Source organism: Mastigoproctus giganteus, chromosome 7 (genome assembly GCF_048544385.1).
Source record: "Mastigoproctus giganteus isolate SK-2022 chromosome 7, ASM4854438v1, whole genome shotgun sequence".
In the NCBI taxonomy this organism is placed as follows: Eukaryota; Metazoa; Arthropoda; class Arachnida; order Uropygi; family Thelyphonidae; genus Mastigoproctus; species Mastigoproctus giganteus.
The window spans coordinates 50039400-50053593 of NC_143581.1; the positions used below are offsets into that span (position 1 = coordinate 50039400).

Consider the following 14194-nt stretch of genomic DNA (forward strand, 5'->3'; position numbering starts at 1 on the left):
CTCCAGGCTAATTTTCTGCCTATGCCAAAACTCACAACAATTGTGAAGCAGTTATAAATCAGTCCAAACTATATTTTGAACAGGCTAAGAGTAGAAAACTTGCTTCTTGTCTAAATGGTAGTCGAGCATTCTGGTATCTTGTGAAAGCTATTGCTGCAACTTTTTTGCCTATCTCTATTCCCACCTCTTTTAAAACCAGATGGTACTATTGCCACTTCAGCCAAAGATAAAGCTGACCTGCTGAGCTGTTACTTTTCTTCCAACTTGTGTGTTGATGATCTTGGTAAACCACCTCCTACCATTCCCAGTACACTGCATTCAATGACTCCTATGGTCTTCCATCAAAAGAATGTCAGAAGGATTTTAAACAATCTTGATGCTAAGATAGTATGTAATTAACTATATTAAAATTACAGACACTTGTTTATTAGAAAAATTTTGAGATCTAGAAGGCACGTAAAGTTCCTGGGGTTGATATTATGTACCCAGTAATTTGAGGGAAACATCAAGGGAGTGCATCAAATCATTAGGATTATTTATGTGGTCATTATTGGATTCAAGGGAGGTTCCTTTAGATCAGAAAGTGCATAATCAATCCATAAAGGTTCTTAATGAAGTGATGATTAAAAATGCAATATAGGGGCTTCTAGATAGATAAGGTATTCTGAAGGAAATAGAACTTGACTTTTTAGAGAGAATATCTTGTTTATCTAATCTGATTAGCTGTTTTGAGAGTAACTCATGATTTGGATGTAAGAAATAATTTACGTATTTTTTATTTGGACTTTAGCAAAGCATTTAACTCAGTCTCACATAAAATGTTACTGTATAAACTGGAACATAGTGGTATCGGGGATAAATTCCTAAGATGGATTGCAGGGTAGCTACATAGCAAGAAGTAGAGGGTTACGATTAAGGGTTACTCTTCAAATTGTACAAGTATTAAAAGTTCAAGGGTTGGTTCTGGACTACTGTTGTTTATGATTTTCTTAAATGGCACTGATAAAGGGTTACAAGGAGTGATGGCAAAATTTGCAGACAATATCAATATTGAGTTCATGGTTAATGAACAGTGCCAAGCAGCTCTCCTTCCAAATGACTTGGATAGGCTTCAGGGGCATTAAGAAAAGTGGCAGCTATGTTTCAGTGCTGCGTAGTGTAAAATTTTGCTCTTGGGTAATAAAAATTCCAAAATAGCTTATGCATTAAGAGGAATTGAGAAAGACAGTGGGGGGGAAGAGAGAGAGAGAGAGAGAGAGAGAGAGAGAGAGAGAGAGAGAGAGAGAGAGAGAGAGAGAGAGAGAGAGAGAGATCTTTTCTTTGCAGTGTAGACAGGCAGCAAACAGGTCCCATGATATCCTATAGATGATTTATTGAACATTTGCAGGTAGAAATAGGGAAGTCTTAACCCACTGTATTTCACTGTATAAGGCAATTGTGCAACCACACTTGGAATAATGGGTTACACATACGGAGACTACTCCTAAAAAATAACAGCCACTGAAAAGGTTCAAAAAATGACTGATGGACTTGGTAAAATCAGCAGCAAAGGCTTGAGGTGCTACATAGCCTCTGTTAACTGGGTAGATATCTCACAGAGTGCAAATACAATTGAATTATGGTACACCTTTAAAACATTAATCACAGAAGTCCTGATTGCATATATACCATTAAAAAATATTCCATGAGGAGGATTCCAAGTTTGGCGAATAATGAAGTTGCCAGATCACTTGAGCAGAAAAATACGGTGTGGAAAAGTTACAGAGCAATAAAAAGTACTGAAGCCTATCACAGCTATAAATTGATCTGTAATAGTGCCACAGAAAAGGTTAAAAGATCTGTAGTAGTGCCACAAAAAAGGCTGGTAAAGGCAGATTATGATAAATCGCTGGAAAAGAGAGCGAAGAGTGGGGATAAGGAATTGTTTGCATATATAAATAAATGCCTATATAATATCGGTGTAGATACACCATAGTTTGCCCATAAATTTAAACTACATATGTAGTATGAAAGGCATCGTTTTAATTTTATCTCATATTGTGGCTGCCTTCACAATGAGATACCAGGTATTGCACTACTTTGAATAAGTAATGTTTCTCTAGTAGAGAACTCGACTAGATGCCTTTCATATTACATACGTAATTTAAATTTATGAGTAAACTATGGTGTATCTGCACTGATATTATATAGTTAATTACTTAAAAACCCATATATAATTATGCTTTGTGCATTTCATCTTTAAATACATTATCTGTACGCTATTTGGCACGTTGCATTACCAGGGTACCTGCCCACCCACCAATGATAGGCCAACAGCTTTGAAATGGTGCTGTCTGGGTAGTGGTATACACTGAGAATAAATAACAGTAGACTTCTCTACTAGAGAAGCATTACTTATTCGAAGTAGTGCAATACCTGGCATCTTGTTGTGAAGGCAGCCACAATATGAGATACAATTAAAACGGTGTCTTTCATACTACATACATAGTTTAAATTTATATGTAAACTATGGTGTATCTGCACCAATATTATATAGTTAATTACTTAAAACCCATATATAATTATGCCTTGTGCATTTCATCTTTAAATAAATAAATGCAAAGAAGAGAAAGACAAATCAGGTAGGACCCTTATGTAATCGATGTGGGATAGTATTAGATACTCCAGCTGATGTTGCAGGTGAACTCAACAGTTACTTTGCATCGATATTTACAAGAGAAAAACCCTTTATGTCAATGAGAAATTATGAGAGTGAAGTTGAAAAATATGTAATTAATGATATTGAAATTTCACATGATTATTTAATGAAAACACTTTCAAGCCGACAGGCAACTAAAGCTCTTCGGGTTGATGGCATATTTTAAGGGAGACGCCATGTGAGTGCATTGAACCATTAAGGCTAATTATGAGAGCATCACTGGACTCAGGAGAGATTCTGTCAGATTGGAAAAGTGCCAATGTATTGCCAATACATAAAGGCAGTTTTAATAATATAGCGAGAAATTACTGACTGGTCAGTACAAGTAGTAGGGAAAATCATGAAGGCAATGATCAAGGGTGGAATTCTGAAAGATAAACAGCATGGTTTTGTAAAAGGAAAATCATGTTTTACAAATCTGGTTAGCTATTTTGACAGGGTTACTCATGCTGGAGTTAGGAAATAATTTCGAAATTGTTTATTTATATTTCAGCAAAGCATTTGACTCAGTCCCACCTGAACGATTACTTTATAAGCTGGAACAGGTTGGAATCACAGGGAAATCCTTAGATGGATTGCAGGATAGCTTCAGGGAAGGAGACAGGGGGTTGTGATAAATGGTTATTCTTCAGATTGGGTTATAAGAAGTGGGGTTCCCCAATGATAAGTATTAGGACCACTGTTGTTTTTGATTTTCTTAACTGACATCAATGAAGGGATAGAGGGCGTGATGTCTAAATTTGCAGATGATGTAAAGATTGGTAGAGCAGTTAATGATCGCTGCTAAGCAGAGCTGCTTCAGAGTGACCTGGGTAGACTTCAGGGACGGTCAGAGAAGTGGCAGCTATGCATTTAATGCAGCAAAATGCAAGTTCTTACACCTGGGGAACAATAACCCCAAAATACACTTGGTGGAGTTGAACTAAAGTCTGTAGTGGAAGAAAGGGACTTGGGAGTTGTGATATGGTCAGACATGAAGTTCTCTGGCATTGTAGACAGGTTGCAAGGAAGCATTGGTGCTCTATCAATGATTTATTGAACATTTGCTAATAGAGATAAGGATGGCATAATCCCATTATGCATGACTATTGTTAGTAGACTTGGAATACTGTGTTCAAGTATGGAGACTGCACCTAAAAAAAGACATTAAGCTTCTTGCAAGGGTCCAAAGACGGGTAATGAGATTGGCAAAAGGGCTTCCATATGAGGAAAGACTTTGAATATGTGGGTTGTACAGCTTGGAAACTAGGCACCTTAGAGGAGACTTGAATTGAGGTGTTTAAGGCTCTGAGTGGCAAAAGTAAAATGAATGAGGATGAAATTTTCACAGTTATAAATGATTTAAAAATTACTAGGGGCCATAAATTCAAAATTATGTGTGGGGGGGAGAAGTTTAGACTGGATTACAGGAAGTTTTATTTTAGCCAGCAAGTTATAAATTATTGGAATAAGTTACATGAGTGATCGAGGCTGACATGTTGGGGAAATTCAAAGGCCAGCTGGATAGTTAACTACTGGAGGAGGGAAATGCATAGGTTGTTTATTTCCTTTTCTTTTATTATTTATTAATTATTTATTTTATATACTAGTTCACTTCTTTTTTTTTTTTTTTTGCTGGTGCAGCATAAACTTTAGGCTTCCTTGCACCACTTGGCCACTAATACTAACAGTTCTAAATGAAACGAAAGGTCATTCTTATGAGGAAACACTTCAAATGTGCAAGCTACAGAGCTTGATAACTAAGCTCTTTGGAGGAAGTTTTGGTTGAGTTTTGATTAAGGCTTTGAGATAGGATAGTAAATTGAATGAGGATGAAACTTTCACAGTTATAAATAATACTAGAACTAGCGGAAACAAATTGAAATTTTAAGGGAGGAAGTATAGACTGGATGGAAGAAGTTTTAGCCAATAAGTTGTAAATCGATGGAATAGGTTAGCGCCATGGTTAGTTGAAGAAGAAAGCTTGGAAAAATTCAAAGGCTAACACCTATGTGAGGAGTGTAACATGTAATAAATTGAGGGTTTTTTTAATTATTATATATATATATATATATATATATATTTTTTTTTTTTTTTGCTTGTGCAATAAAAGCCAAGACTTCCTTTCTTCATATGACAAATACTAATAGACTACCAAAATATGATCATTACTCACCAAACTGTAGAATAAGATTAATCTCTAATACAGGTTTGACCAATGGTCACACAAACAAGACTACAGGGAGATTCATTTAGGAAATGTACATTGTGTGAATGCTTTTTTCTTAAGTGAATTAATTAAAATGATTAATTTAAACCCCTCAACTTTCCATGTGTTTGAAGGCCCTGCAAATCCCTGGTTTTGTGTGGGGGGGGGGGGCAATATCCCAGTTGATTTAGTGTATTCAATGTGGGGTTATTATTCTTACAGCTATCAGCAAGACAGTGCATAGGATTTCAAATTAATAGAGGATCTTTAATCTACAACAGAAAAAGAATTGAAGAAAGATCAGAACTTTGAGGGACTTTCAGTATTGGTTAAGTAGTTCAGTCAGGGTCAGTTGCCATCACTAGTAGTGACTAATGAGGGAGAGAGAAAGAAAACTGGCTACTAAGTTGTAAAAAGTAGCACATAGACCATAGAATGGGAGCTTGCTTAGAAGGTTATTATGCTGAACCCAATCAATGAAATTTAGGATAATGACTTGTATTACTCCACAGTTTTCCATAGAATTTTTTTTTTTTTTGACTGGGAATAACAACAGATTTCAACCATCCCATATCAGACTAAATAAATTTACATAAAAATAAACATTCTAAACTTAAGAATGTTAATTTATTATAATTTTATGATATTTTATAATGACATTATGCTCTAATGACTATTGGTTAGACTAACCTCATTTTCATTTGCAAAGAAAATATGAGCACTAAAATCAATAAGCATATAGTATATATAACCTGCAAAATGTGCTGGCTAAAAGCTGATAGACTCAATATTGTTTGATATTATTCAATATTTGAAAAAAAATTTTAAAGCTTACCAGTAATCAGTGAAATGGCCAGGCATATGTATTGCATTTTCAGAACATGTAATTAATTGTTGAAGAGTTGTCAGTGTGACAATGAATTGGTGTAATGCATAAGTTGGACCGACCTTCTGAATTCCTGATTATCATAAAAATAAATTTAAGTATTGCAATTCAGAATGTATCAATATTCAGAATTATATAACACAAAAATTTTTCAAGCATTGCCTAATTGTGTTATGTATCCTGGATAATCCAGAATTAAAAATTATAATTCAGCAGGTCCCCTCTGCTTCAGTGGCCACGTGCTAGTTGTGATATATTCATTAAAAGAAAGTAGAAGTTATTTAACTATTATAACAATTTCTGTTTTGTGAATCAATATTCATGAACATTTATCATCTTTATTTCAGATATGGTCTGTGGCAGCATTACAAGCAAGCCCACTTTTACAGCCAAATACAGATCCAGACATTGGGACTCCATGGGCACAACACCCATTTGGTAGGAAGATGCTACAATCCATGTAAGCAAAGAAACATTTTAGATTTTTTTAGAATTGATAAATATACCTAGAATTGGATTTATGGGGAAGAAATGGTCTAGATAAGCTGCTACCTTGGATTCTGCTTAGACCATCCTTTTTCCATTTGTAAATACAACGGGGTCTCAAAGTGTGAGGGTTAGGTTCCTGGTACTTCCATGTAAGTGAGAATTCACATAAGTTGTGGTTCCCCATAAAAAAAACTATTGTACTAAGGTAAAACTAGATAAACTCCTGTAAACCATGTATTTGGATATGATCTTTGTGTAAATTGAATGTATATAAATCTTAAATATATAGTCAGTATGAATCCATCCTTGTAGAGGGTGCCCTTTATGAGGTTGGATTGAAGCTGATTGAGGGCTGCATTTGAGGATTGAAGCTGATTGAGGATTGAAGCTGATTTGTTGGATTGAAGCTGATTGAGGCTTCATAAAAATGCACATTATTATCTGTATTAATCCATAAAGTATCATCTAGATCAAGTATGAATTTCTTACTTGTCTGAACAAAAAAGCCAGTACTACAGATTATGATATTGACTTTCTCCCTCTCCATTCCTTCCCTTTCCTTTTCATGTGTTACCTAATGCCATCATAAAATTAACAAGGTAATAGCTATGAGTAACAAATATAAATATGAATGAGTGGTTATTTGTGTGTGAAGGATTGTGTACACTGAATTTGGGTACTTTGAGGCCCTACTGTAATATATCATATGAATAAAAAAAAGCTAGTACTTACTGTTTCAACCTTCTGCATATCTTTTTACATACTTTCTTGATTTAGTAAAATTTTGTGCTTCAGATTTACCTTGTGTGTCTTTTGAGGTTTTTAGTTAGCTTTCTGACTTTAGTTTGTAAAACACCTTTTTGTATTTTGGGCAACAAAAGATGTAGTAATATTTACTTGTGCTTGCTGAATTTGTTATTCTCAAATGTCGGGAACAGATCTTTTTGTGTGGAGATCATTCAAGTAATTTGTTTTAATGTTTTATTTAGCTCACTCAGTTTAACCTAGTCTTCAAACTACTCAGCTCATCATTATCTTTAAATTACTTTCTCTTCTTTTTGTTTTCTGTTGGATCTCTTTAATGCAGAGTTATGATATTTTAATTCTAGACAATTTTAACCTACCTTTGTCTTAATGTGAATTTTCGTAGTTGAAAACTGTTAGTGAATTCAGAACTTTTGAATGTGCAGGTTGTACTTAAAAAGTTCCTTGTAATGTAATCAATATATGTATAATTAAAAAAAAAAAAAACTTTAAATTGACCACCATGGGATAAAGTGATTAATTTAGAAAAATAACACGTGTAATCTCCACATGTCTACCATTATTTTCTAAGTAAGCAATCAAAGCCTGGGCATTGTGAAGAACACAATGCCTGGGTCTTGATTGCTTACTTAGAAAATTTATTTGGAATAGTTTATTACTGCCTGACAGATTACATCCTTCAAACTTGAAACTTGAAAGAGTTAAAGAGAAATCTTTGTAAACATAGTGTTTCAGATATCCCACAATTAAAAGTGTGCTAGATTCAGATCAGATGATCTTTTTATCAAGGGATGTGGAAAATAGTGACTGATAATTTGCTCTTCCATGAAAGTTTCTCATAGGTGCTGTTTGACATTATTGTTAATATGGGGCATAGCACCATCCTTCATGAAAATTATGCTTCCCCGTAAACTATGTTCATTGATCTTGGGATAATTTTGGTTCACAGCTGGGTAAGGTATCATGCATTAATTATGCACCTCTCAAAATTCTCTCAATTGTTAATGGCATCAAAGAAAAAGTGACCAATAATATCATGTGCTGTAAATTTACACCATACTTTTAATAGATGATTTAAATGATTTCTCAACACGCACACAATGGTTTATTTCTCTAGCCCAAATTTGAAAATTCATGCTTATCACAGATCCATAAAAGGGAAAGTGCATTTAATTCACCTATATGATGTTAAATAACCATTCTGGAGCCTGCTTAACCTTGTCAATCATCCACTGGACAAAATCATGATGGGTTTGATCGTCTTGTGACTAGATCGTCAAATATCTAGTCAATGCAGATATTTGATTTTATAGGGAAACAGGTGGAGGATTAACTTTAACTCTTTACTATATAACTTTCCTCTTACTGTTTCTAACTTCAGATTTCTGTTGGGTAAAGCAAGTATTCCAAAAACCAAGCTTGAAACGTTTCAGCTGTTTTTTATTGATTATTTATTTGAAGAAATTTAAAAAGAAACTATGCTGAGGAAGCCCTTTTAAATAAGGTAGTTTCTAATTATTCCTGTTCCTATGGCATGACTGGGTTTCAGTTTCACAAAATGAACTAAAGGTGTTTTTTGGTGTTATTATCAACATGGGACTAAATGAAAAAACTGACATAAAGGAATATTGGTCTGAAGAATAGACAAATGGAATTTTGTTTTTCATGAATGTATTTAGTAGAAAGAGATCTCTGCATTATTTTACTATATTTTGGATATTGCATCTCTACCTACCAACAAAAGGATTTTAAAGTAGGGACTCAAAAGTAAAAAATATTATTGATTATCTCAATGGAAACTTTCATGAATATTTTGTTCCAGGAAGAAATGTTGCATTAGATGAAAGTACTATTGGTTTCAAGGCTAGAATGTCGTTCAAAAAGTTTTCCGTTTACTAGAATTTCAAAATTCCTCAAATGCCAACAAAGTGGGGCCTTTTTGTATTTGTTTTAGCTGACTCAGAAATTGGTTGTGTATCAGCTATTGTGCCATATTTTGGAAAACCTATTACTACTGACATCTTGACAAGAATAGACTTCTTGACTTTCACCCTCAAGGATTGTGCTTCATCTTATCCAAAAACTGTCTCACTCTGTTGAGGGTAGTGGATTTTATTTATTCACTGACTGATTTTGCCTTGGTATTCACTACAGAAGAACTTCATAAAGTAAATATACACCTAACAAGCACTATTATGAGAAATAGGAATGGTTTATCACGAACAATAAAGACTGCAAAGAAAATTGAAAAACACAGGATTGTTGGTTTTTCGAAAAGACAAAATTGAAACATTAGCATGGAAAGGCAAAAGAACTGTAATTATGCTTTCTACTTTCTGTAATATCGAAACTGAAGTAACAACAAGAAAAGTAAAAGGAGAGGAAATTGAAAAGTCAATTACTATTTGTGAATACAGAAGAAATATGGGTGCTGTAAACTGAGCTGATCATTAATGTGTTAGTTATTTGTTCATTCGAAAATCATAGAAATAGTGGAGAAAGTTGTCTTTCTGGCTTTTTGAGATATTAATTGTGAATAATTTCATCTTGATGAAGATGGCAAATCATTCTCAAAATAACATTCATTACAAGTGGTTTCAAAAGGAGTTGCTTGTTTAGCTACTTGGAGATTTTTGAAATCGGAATATTCTTTCTAGAAAAAAAGACTATCAAGTTCATATGCAGAAGATAGATTGAATGGCTATCCTCATTTTGTGATGAAAGATGAAAATCCAAATAAGAAGAAAGGCTGCAAAGTATGTAGTAATAATTTTGTTAAAGGTGGGAGAAAAGAAACAGTTTAGTATTATAAGTCATGTTCCAGAAAACCAGGATTGCACTCTAGTGTAAGCCTGGCTAGAAAATGGTAAATGTAATGCAGGCTAGAAAATGGTAAATGAAGATTCAGAGAGAAGAGCAGGAGTTGTTGTTAGATCAGATGACAGCCCACTACTATTTGTTATTGACAATGCCTATAAAAACCTTAACGGTGGTGCTGTCTAAATGGTTAACTGTAAACTTTTATATTTCTATAACCTAAATTCACACCATTAAGCTTTTTATGGGCAGTGCATATTGACAAATAGTAGTGGAGCTGTTTACCATTTTCTAGTCTGCATGACACACTTTGCAAAAATCAGGAACAGATGGTAATATCCACAATGAGAACAGTGTTTAGCATCTTGCTTTCCTGCTACACACTCATTGAGTGAATGAATCTGCCAAAATCATTGTAACACATCTTTCTGCTGGGTAAGAAACAATTTTTATTGTGTTATTAAGAAAAGAATGGAAGAAGTTCTTCAAGATGATGCAACATGTTACCCAACCAAAAAAAAAAAAAAGATGGTTGAACCATTGCATCACCTTGATTATTCACTCTCCATTAGAATGAATTGTTATTGACTTTAGATACTGTAACTTCTACTATCAACTGTAGCACAACACTAGTCTCCTAAAGTTAAGGAATAAATCAGATTTATATTAATTCTCTAATAGTTAAAACAAATGAACTCTTCTGGCTAGTACCATGACTGCAATTTAACTCTTTCCCCAAGTATATGTGTATATATGAGTTTTTCATGCTTGGACTTGGTTGAGTTTGTATGTATGTATTTCAGTCATTTCAATGTAGTGTTCAATTTGGACTTAAAAAATTCTACAAAACTTAATTTGAAGAAACTCTGCAGAATTCAGATCCAAGAAATTCGTGAAATTGAATCAGGTGATTGATTCAGTAGTGCAGACCACCTCAGAAATCCATCCAATCCCAAGAGACAACCTCATTTACTTACTTACTTAAACTTTACTACTTGATTTACATTTAACAGACATTTAAAAAAAGTGGTTACTTGGCCATTTTTAAATATAACATATAAGATACAAGGCATGATATACTATAAAATTCCAGTGAAATACGAGGTGAAATAAAGAAAAATATAACGAATAAATAAAAGTTATAGCCTAAGTGTGAAATCATAGTCTAGATCAGTGGTTCCCAGCCGGTGTGCCTCGGCATATTGGTGTGCTGTGAGATTGGGAAAAATGGCAATCACTATTTTGGTATGCCATTAATATTTGTCTTTAAACTTAGTGTGACTTGAGTGACAAAAGATTGGGAAACACTGCTCTAGATCAATCTATAGATGCTGAAAACTGCATGTATACCTTCACTTTACATCTCTCTCAATGATATTGCATTAGTTTATTTAAATAAATAATGCAGCACTATCAATTATTTATTTAAATAATGATTTAACTCATTATTTTGCTAATCCTAAATTACTTTCTAACTGTCGACAAATTTCACATTTTTCCTAAAGTGTTAAAAGCCTAGTCTAATTAGTGGTTTAATATGCAAGTAGTTATGGCAGTTTTTTCATAAATTCAATATATTTCTGCTTCTGGCTATGACTTGAAAAGGCTTAATTCCGAATATTCTATATCATATTCAGAATTAATCAGTTTCATGCCTGAAATTTGATTTATGCTTTAAATAAATCCCATTATCATTCCACAAAAAATAAATGAATAAATAAAGCAAATTTCATAACTAATAGAATTTAGTTAATTCATTTACAGATAAACTGCATAACTAATAGAATTTAGTTAATTCATTTACAGATAAACTGCATAACTAATAGAATTTAGTTAATTTATTTACAGACATATGCCAAGTATCTAAATATGAAGTATTTTAGTAAATAAAAGATATTTCCTTATAAATTTAAAATAACTAACTCAACAGTTTTGCATGTCTAATATACTTTTAAATAAAGTATCTTTTTTCAGAATCAGTCATTACATAAAACTTCATGATGTACAGACAGTAGCAATGTTATGCTGTGCCTTTACCTCAAGGTTAGATGATCATCAGAGAGCCAAAAAACCAATCATTGAACTTGCAGGAAATACAGGTGGTGGCAGTGTAAGTAAAATACTTCAGTTATAAATATTTACTTCCATAATTTAAAAAAAAAAATCATAATCATTTGAACTGGTTTTTATATTAGACAATAGCTTTTAGTCAAAGTGATATTAATAAACCATTTATTTCATCAGATAAATAGTAAAAGGTTAAAGCAATTGGCCTGGCAGAATTATTCTGTCCGATTTGAATGAAATCATAATGAATAGAAAATGTCATGTACCCTTCTCTTTTTTTTTCTCTCCCTTGTGACAGTGGCACAGTCAGCTTTAGTGTGAGTGAAGAACTCAGTTGTTATGTCAGCTTTTATAGTTCTGTTCTTTTACAATTCATTTTTTATAGTAGAAGGAATGTTTGTAATTCAGTGACTATATATAGCATAAGGAGTAAGTCTTCTGAAATTCTGGAAGAAAATATGTATCAATTTGACCAATGTATATATGGGAATAATAATATAATGGTCTGAGTGTGTATGTCTGGTGGCTGCACTGCGATACATTTAATTTGTAATGGTAAGGAAAATAACGAGTGGGGAATAAAATCTTTCAGATTGTTAGCAGTTCAAGTTCTAATCTGAGTTAGTAACTGTTGGATAGTTATTAAATCTATATGTAATTGGAAAGTTCACATATTTGTATTAAATAAGAAGAATAAAAGAAAGTAGAATTAAATTATTCAGCCACAATTCTTTAATAAATATATGTAAAGTAATAAATACAGTAAACCCTCATTAAACTGGACTAATCGGGACTGAGAGGTGTCCGTTTTAATGAAAGTCCGGATTATAATACGCTTTGTAATGTCTAGTGTGTAACAAAGTTGTACACCTGGTTCAATTGATAACCCCCCTTTTGAATAAAATTATTCAGTTGTTTCCTGAAAGGCTCAACAGCTTCAAAATCAGCACTAAGAATTTCCCCACACATTTTCTTGTTTGAAATGTTATGCCGTCTTCTAAATCTAAAAAGCCAACCTGAGCTTGCTTTAAATTGTTCAATTCCTAACTGTTTAGCCAGTTTCTCCACCGCTGCTTGAATTTCTATTTCTAGCAGAGCCAAACCAGACGAACAAAGTTGGGAAAACCATTTGCACACGGCATCATCTAGTGCTTTATCAGTAGGCATCCACATTCGTTTAACTTTACTTTTTTCTTTCTCCACGTTAAACTTGAGGACAAAATTACGAATTTCACTTTTTTTTCCTTTTTAATATCCAACACATTTGTTTTGCGATGCCGTACACAAGACAGATGCTGGACACTGAAGCTCCTTTTTCAAGTTTTTCTATCACCAATAGTTTATCGTGAAGAGAAAGCATTTTATGCTTATACTTGTATCCTACACTAGGCTTACTTAAAGACATTGTTTAACTGCACAGCACAAACGACAAAAGATAGAAGTGCGTAACTGCAGAGCAAACGACAAACAACTGTCTGAACCACAGCCGGAAACCAGGTTGTTTGTGCAGCGTGAGTCGTCACAGCCTAATGACCTCGGACACAATACATATGACCTTCGAGCCCAATCATCGTTTGAATTTTACACTTTTATATTTTTTTAGAGCTGTCCGGATTAATGAGGGTTTACTGTATAGGCAATTTTAATATCTGAGAAGAATGATGATCACAGTATCATGGATGCATAATGCATCCATCATCAGGCGCCTCCATAGCCAGGTGGGAAGGAGCAGCAGTGCATCGCACACGCTTCTTGATTAGACCGGGGTTCGAGCCCGTCACCACCAAATACGGAGGATACGGAAAGGTCAGGGAATGACCGCATATCCTGGAGCAATATGGCCTTAGTTGCTAATGCTCCTAAAACCAAATAACAACAACAGCATCCATCATCATAAGAAATACTGCTGTTCACAAAGTTTGTTTTTAGGGAGCTAGTTGAGTATTAGTATCGGCAGAATGATGCAAGAAAGCAAGTTTAATTAGCAAAAAGAAAATAACTGGTGTCACATTTAATTTTATTTACTTATTTCTTTAAAATATTCCACTAGTCTCTCCCTAAATTGAAATAACCACCTGACTCCACAAGAGTAGGTGAGCATTTATTGCTACAGTTCCTCACCAAATAAATCTTTAGTTTATTTGGACACCTGTTCTACAATTATTCCCCCTTGTTTTAAATTTATGACCCCCAAACCCCTTGCATGTGTCACTGCATAAAACCTTAAGTGACTAATTGTAAAGATGCCCTCAGCATTTAGATTACTCAATCCTTTTAAAGTTTT

The 14194-nt window shown here is 33.8% G+C and overlaps 1 protein-coding gene across 4 annotated transcripts in view; it reads left to right on the forward strand.

The window, feature by feature from the left end:
* Wdr59 (WD repeat domain 59) overlaps nt 1–14194 on the forward strand; it is a 350259-nt gene that overhangs the window by 208557 nt on the left and 127508 nt on the right. For all 4 annotated transcript variants that reach the window (XM_090376889.1, XM_090376890.1, XM_090376891.1 and 1 more), the window contains 2 exons: nt 6120–6232; nt 11818–11953. In XM_090376889.1, coding sequence (XP_090233015.1) covers nt 6120–6232; nt 11818–11953 — 249 coding nt within the window. The remainder of the gene's footprint in view (nt 1–6119; nt 6233–11817; nt 11954–14194) is intronic.